The sequence below is a fragment of the Primulina tabacum genome, chromosome 7, assembly GCF_025594145.1.
Source record: "Primulina tabacum isolate GXHZ01 chromosome 7, ASM2559414v2, whole genome shotgun sequence".
Lineage (NCBI taxonomy): Eukaryota > Viridiplantae > Streptophyta > Magnoliopsida > Lamiales > Gesneriaceae > Primulina > Primulina tabacum.
Genome location: NC_134556.1, coordinates 40,383,959 through 40,390,644, shown reverse-complemented (window position 1 = coordinate 40,390,644; position 6,686 = coordinate 40,383,959). Strand labels below are relative to the sequence as shown.

Genomic DNA, 6,686 nt, shown 5'->3' with positions numbered 1-6,686 from the left:
TTTTCATACAGAACACTCGTTCGAATGAAACAAGATTAAGTTAAACCCAAACCATCACTGTAAACACAAGCCATGTTATGTCAAAAAAGTACAGAATTCAAATAATCAGTTCCCAAAAAAAAACATTCAAGAGTTCCTGCAACATCCACCCTTTCTCCCATTGGGATCCATCTGACCAGGAACAACTATCTTGGTACCCTTCAATGATGTAGATTTCCCGTAATCCATTGCATCAGCGGCAGTAAGTGATTTCTTGCTTATGATTCGATATATTTCAGTCAAGATGGTCATGAATGCGCTTTCAACGTTGGTTGCTTCAAGGGCCGATGTCTCCATGAAGTAAAAGTTCTCTCTTTCAGCAAACTCTTGAGCATCCTCTGTTGGAACTGCTCGAAGAGTACCCAGATCGCATTTGTTGCCAATGAGCATTATCACGATGTTTTTATCGGCATGACCTCTCAGTTCCTCAAGCCATCGAGCCATGTGATCAAACGACTGCCGTTTTGTCATGTCGTAAACCAGCATTGCACCAACAGCACCTCGGTAGTAAGCGCTTGTTACCGCTCGGTACCTATAAAACCCCCAAAAAAAAAAAAAATAGAAAGAGAAAAAAGAGAAGGCTAAACAAATATCAAAGATTGTAGTGTATGTCACGGTTCAGATTCATTTATTGTCTATATCAAAATTTAGGCACCAATTTCTTGTTCCACTCCCTCTGCATTTCTCTCGACACGATATCCTATCTTAATGTTAAGGACTAACTGTTCGCGTGCCTGCAAATCTTTTTGCAATCCACCATTTGCCTGCTTTTACTGAATTAAGCATCATAGTGTTTTTCTGGGTTGCATGCAGAGCACCAGAGCAGACGCAGCTTGTCTAAATGTGCAGAAAAATTAAAGCCAGATTATAAAGATTCAAATCCTCATGGATATTTCAGAGCATCATGCACAAAATAGAAACAGTTTTTAAATAATTCAAAACACTCAGTAGAGAAAAACTGCATGATTCAACAAAAGGGTATTCAAAGATGAAACCTCTCTTGTCCAGCAGTGTCCCAAATCTGTGCCTTCACAGTCTTGTTGTCAATAACTAGGGTCTTGGTCTGGAATTCAACCCCAATTGTGGCCTTTGATTCCAGACTGAATTCGTTCCTCGCAAACCTAGCCAGCAATTGGGATTTACCCACCGCGGAATCCCCAATCAAAACAATCTTAAAAACATAATCAATCTTCTGATTAAAATCTCCACCGTATGGATTTGACATCCTCGCAAACCTTCGAACAAAATTTTAATCCTATCCTATATTCTCCTCCTTGGCAACAATATCCTCCCGAACAGTAACATAAATCTCCGAATATGTCAATATCAACCAAATTGTGCACAGGGTTGCTTTTTCCCTCTTTTGTTAATACGCTTTTCAATGAACGGATCAAATAGGAAATTAAAGGAGTAATTACCATGCAAATCGATCAAGAAAACTAGGGTTCCTACGTGATTACGAATCTGATATGAATAAATGAGCTGTTAATGGAAAGATTTTTTAGTACAAGAATGAGTTTTGAGGAGGGAAGCCAAACCAAAAAACGGTAGACCAACGGTATGTGCGGGACCCATCTAACCGTTTCTCTGTACACATTTATTTATTTTATTTATACATACATGACCAGATTGCTCGAAATAATCCAACGCCTTTTTAGTTAAAATGTTCTTCTCTAATTCTTTTTTATCTGTTCCAATTGTTTATTTTCTTAAAAATCTAAACTTTTGTTTATTTTTATTTAGTTTTTTTTATGTAGATGGAACCCGCAATCAATAATCTTCGATGCACATTATGTAAACTCGTGAGCAAACAAAATAGTTTATAAACCACGATGGACAAACTCTGTTGGACAAATTCACCCAAAAATAGAGGAAATAAAATTCCAAATCCTTGACATTATCATTTATTTTTGTTTTTACTGGTGATAAAGTTTGGATAATGAGGATTTTTTGAGGGGGAAAAAAAAGATGGGACTTATAAATTCTTTTATTATAATATAGAAAAGAAATAAAGATAACAATAATTAAAGAATACACAAAATGAGTTGAAACTGACTCATCAAAAGTAAATAAAAATTTCATCCATAAAAAGTGGAATCTAAATCTTCTTCATCCCCGACAAGAAACTCACTGATATCAGACGAGCGTGTAATATTTCTTAAATAGACAGAATGCTCAATGGTCCAAAAGTTAATGATATTCCTTACATATACTAGTGAACTAAACTCCAGTTCAGGGATCAAGGAACATAAACCCGATACATAACGGCGAGGACAACACGAAGTAACAAAACCACGGTAACAATTACCCATTCTATGAATATTTCACCAATCAACCTGTATTTCTTAGCTTACGCCGGAAAAAAAAATTAATCTTCAGTGAGAGATTCATCTTGTAACAAGATTCTCATTGGAATCTCAAAGTCTTGACCTTTCCCCTCTCTGACCTGGTATATGAAGCGCATCATAATGACCGAAACCATGATATAGGACTTCGATTGGATTGTCCTTGCCATATTCTTGACCGTACTCCGCAATAGCTATCAGGCCACCAGAATTTCGGTCATGCATGTAGACCGTTATAGGCATCCTGAAATAGTTATAATTATCAGATGTAATGAATAGTAATTTCTGCTGTCTTTTTCTGTTAGGGGCAAGGAGGAAGGGTGTAAAATTATTATTTCAATCATACTAGAACCAAGCAAAACGCAAAATGAATAACATCCGGACAACTTAGAGCCATAACAGCAATTTTGCATATCATAGCAGAATGGTGACTACATTTATCACATAGAAATAATGAATTTATCATATTTAAAATAGAGTCAGAGAAAAACAAGGAGATTGTGGTCATACTATGGATACTGTGATCCATGGAAAAAGTTTATAGAAACAAAATTATCCACTCAAAAGAAGCACATTTCATAGTGGTCATGGAGTTCAGTAAAAGATTTCCCAAGATACAATTACGTGCATACAACATGCACTTACTGGAGTACATGAGAAGCCATTAATAGTTCCGGTTCACCTCCCCATTCGCGAGGCTTCCTCATGTTTGAAACATAAGTGTCGAAATTGCCTTCTATAAACCTGACAATCAGTTAAAACTTCAATTCTTGAATTTTTCACAACGTGAAATGAGGAAGATGGAAACTTTTTTGAAGGCGTGTTAATGTGGTTAAGTTATTTGCACAAACACAGACTCAGTCGATAATGAAAATGGTATCACCATGTCAAATAAGTGAAAAAATAGACTTACCATTCTGTCTCTTCCCGTCTTTTGACAAGTTCATCAACCACCTAACACACTTAGCAGATCAACAACTAGAGGACTTAGTGTCACATATTATCAAGGCACAATTACATTGAAATGTTCTAAATGACACTTTCTACTGGTCATTGATGCGGCGTCATATGATAAGATTGGCACAAATTAAAGTACTGTGGCCAATAAAATATGTCTTCATTTTATTGAGATTTTGGCTTAAAAAATATTGCAGCGAGAAGGAGAAGAATGTCATTAAACTATTCAAACTACTGTTTGGTATTCCATGACCAGTGTTACGATGGAAAGTCTAGTTAGCCGAGCACTATATTAGAAAGAACAATGATTGGAACATTATCGCCATCGAAGTTGAACCTTTCTAGAAGCACAATGCATCATAAGCCTCAAGTCTAATTTTTCCAGCCAGGCCATGAATTTTTATGAGTTACCTACTATTAGTTTGCGCAACTTTAAACTTAACTTTTGAATTGGTAGCATTGAGTTTTTTAACTCACAAGTAGGGGTGTTAGGTAAGTCGAGGCGGCTCATGGTCAAAACTAATTTTTAAATAATTGTTTATACTCTAATAACATAGGATGAATGAATTCAATAATTTTAATATTATATATATAGTATTACTATTATCATATAAAAATATTAATCTTTAATTTTATATAGAGAGCTCATAAATCGGGCTCTTGAGCCAAACTCGGGATTTGCGCTTGTTAACACATTTGCGATTGAATTTTGCCAACTCAACATAATTTAGCAACGCAGTTTGCGGGACAAGCATGGATGCTCAAGCTTGAACTCGTTTATTTTTAGCTCCACGAACTCAAATTAATTTTAGTTAAACATTTTATATTCACACAATTTAGCCAAAAAAATTGAAATCTTTTTAATTTAATAAATACAGTGTTATTATTGTTATAGAGAACTCATAAATTAGTTCATTAATCAAACCTCATGAACTAGACTCTTGATCTAAGCAAGTGAAAGCACTCATGAACAAATTTTGTAAACCAAATATGAGTTCATGGGCTATCGCGAGCCAAGGTCGGAGGCTAGAGATGAGCTCTCTTATTCTAAGCTCGATGAGCTCGAGCCCCATTTGTTTTTAGGTTAACTTGACTCATTTGAACCCGTTTTCATGAAATCATTATCATTACTAAGTGTTCTTGATAATTCCTTGCTTCTAATGACAAAAGTACATAATGGGAGATCTTAGACATACCCTAGCCCTTAATTCGTCAGCTAGCTCCTTCTGAAGGATCTCATTCGGAGGGTTATTTCCTGATTGTACACAAGCTCCATGGGCAACAGAGCGAAACAAGCATCTCCCGTCACCAGGTATACCTGTAGCATGAAGCGGTAATCTACGTCACGGAAATGGGTAAGAGAAACGGAGGTTCATCATATATTCTACACTGCAAAATATGTGTCATCATAATTGGTAGATTCAGTGAACGGTAAAAAACTCATGCATCCCCGGATAAAGTGTACATGGAAGATGAATGATACACTACAGACCAGTCACTGAGTAGTTGGTGAAAACTTTCTTTTCCTTCTCATTTCCCTCAGGAGCTTCAGCATATGTAGGTGTGGTGGTTGAAAAACAAACCAACAATGCAATAAAAAAGCCAGCAGATGCTCGTCGTTGTTTCCAAGAAACAGGTCCGATATTATACTTAATTTCGGAAGCAATTGTTTTCTCAGGAACCAGAAGCCTTGTGTTCATGATTCTGTATCCAGTTGAGAGACCAACACTCATCTTCCGATGGCATCTAGAATTAGCAATATTAAATGCCAACGAATGGCAAGAAGTCTTACTTTTGGTTTTACATCCAATACTTATTTGTCCAGATGATTTGGACCCATCAGTCAACAAACAACAATCCGAAGAAGGCACATATATGGAAGTGTAAGGTAGTTTCGGACGCGTGTTTAAGCTATGGGAACAGCAATAAGTAGAAGGTACTTGAATAATATCAAAAGCATGATTGCTCATCCGTCTCCGGGCAGTCCAAATTAAGCAGGTCACATTTTTTGTGCACGTACTGATGGGAGAACAAACCATCATGTTCACAAAACCTTACAGGAAGTTGGAGATATAATAGCCCTACACAAAGAAATACTAAATCAAGAATCAGAACATAATCCCATCAACTTGCAGCCGACGCAAACAAATCCTTGAGCTAATGAATTTGAGCCCAAATATGTTCCCAATCCTTATCAAGAAAATACAAGCATGTACATATAAACTCAAATAAAAAATCCTCAACAAGAAAAACAAAATTTTTACCCCTTTTACAATAAATCGCCACAAAATAAAACAAAAAGAAAAAAAACGGAGATAGAGAATTTGAATGCATAGACTAAGAGAATCATTTTCAAAATTCAAAATAAACCACAGCCACGTCCATTCTATAAGCAGACTACCAAAAAACGCGATAGAAATTCCCCCAAAAATTGCTCAAATCAAAGTCTCGCTCATATCGGCATATAAGAATACTTATCTAGAGGCATATACACAAAATAGAACCAATATTAAATGTCAATATCAGTTAAATTACAAAAAAAAATAAGGTTGCATTTGGATTTGAGGCCTGAGGGAGCATTTGAGTTAATGATTTGAAATCTACCGCATCGACTCAAAAAATAACTTACTGTGATTTGAAAACCATTTTCAAGTGGACAAACCATTGCACGTGTTATTATGGATTTGAATGCAACCTAAGATAGTACAAATACATCAAGTTAGCATAAGTGCAAAACTATATGCACAACATAATATCAAGGAGAGAAAAAAACCCTGATGTTATTCAATTGAAGGAACTCAATGGCCATCGAAGATAAGACCATAACAATAACAGTTCACCAGAAGAAAAAAAATTAAAGAAAACTAAAATAAATAAACTCACAGCATCAAAGTAAAGAATAAAATTAGCATCGAAGAAAAGAATACTTCCAAATGAAAATTTGAATAGAACCGAAGTTATAGCAAAGAAACTTGCGATTCCATTCAAACTTCCTAGCTTTGTCCGGAGTGCGATTGAGAATTTTGCCAGGTGATTTCTTGAATCAGCTCACTGAGAAATAAGCATTTAAACGACGTCATCGAAAATTGAGTTGTCAAAATTAGGATTGGACATGTTATTGGGTTAGCCCACGAAATTTAATTCAAAATTGTGATGGGCCTATAGCTAAATAAGATCCAAATACTAAAAATGATAAAAATATTGGGCCTACAACCAAATGCACGATTTGACAACAACAACAATATACTAATACTAATACTAATAAAAGCTTAAAAGAATCAGGAATATCGTTAAGAATTCTGTTTTTTGAAATATCTATATTTTTATTATTATTATATTATCTTT

At 35.4% G+C, this 6,686-nt stretch overlaps 2 protein-coding genes across 4 annotated transcripts; both read right to left on the bottom strand.

Annotated features, from left to right (window-relative positions):
* LOC142551017 (ras-related protein RABA4d-like) lies at positions 1 to 1,600 on the bottom strand. The gene is made up of 2 exons (XM_075660064.1): positions 1,035 to 1,600; positions 1 to 571 (listed from the first exon to the last, which is right to left on the bottom strand). The coding sequence occupies exons 1-2, from the start codon at positions 1,262 to 1,264 to the stop codon at positions 127 to 129; spliced, it is 675 nt and encodes a 224-aa protein (XP_075516179.1). The 5' UTR covers positions 1,265 to 1,600; the 3' UTR covers positions 1 to 126.
* A 505-nt stretch (positions 1,601 to 2,105) lies between these two features.
* LOC142552083 (OVARIAN TUMOR DOMAIN-containing deubiquitinating enzyme 4-like) lies at positions 2,106 to 6,411 on the bottom strand. Of its 3 annotated transcripts, none has more exons than XM_075661697.1 (6): positions 6,294 to 6,411; positions 4,834 to 5,437; positions 4,538 to 4,659; positions 3,298 to 3,338; positions 3,030 to 3,128; positions 2,106 to 2,628 (listed from the first exon to the last, which is right to left on the bottom strand). In XM_075661697.1, the coding sequence occupies exons 2-6, from the start codon at positions 5,381 to 5,383 to the stop codon at positions 2,457 to 2,459; spliced, it is 984 nt and encodes a 327-aa protein (XP_075517812.1). In that variant the 5' UTR covers positions 5,384 to 5,437; positions 6,294 to 6,411; the 3' UTR covers positions 2,106 to 2,456. The 3 variants fall into 3 exon arrangements, with proteins under 3 accessions (XP_075517812.1, XP_075517816.1, XP_075517813.1); XM_075661701.1 differs by lacking the exon at positions 6,294 to 6,411 and adding an exon at positions 5,971 to 6,093 and having other exon boundaries at positions 4,834 to 5,422; XM_075661698.1 differs by lacking the exon at positions 6,294 to 6,411 and having other exon boundaries at positions 4,834 to 5,945.
* Positions 6,412 to 6,686: the final 275 nt, after the last annotated feature.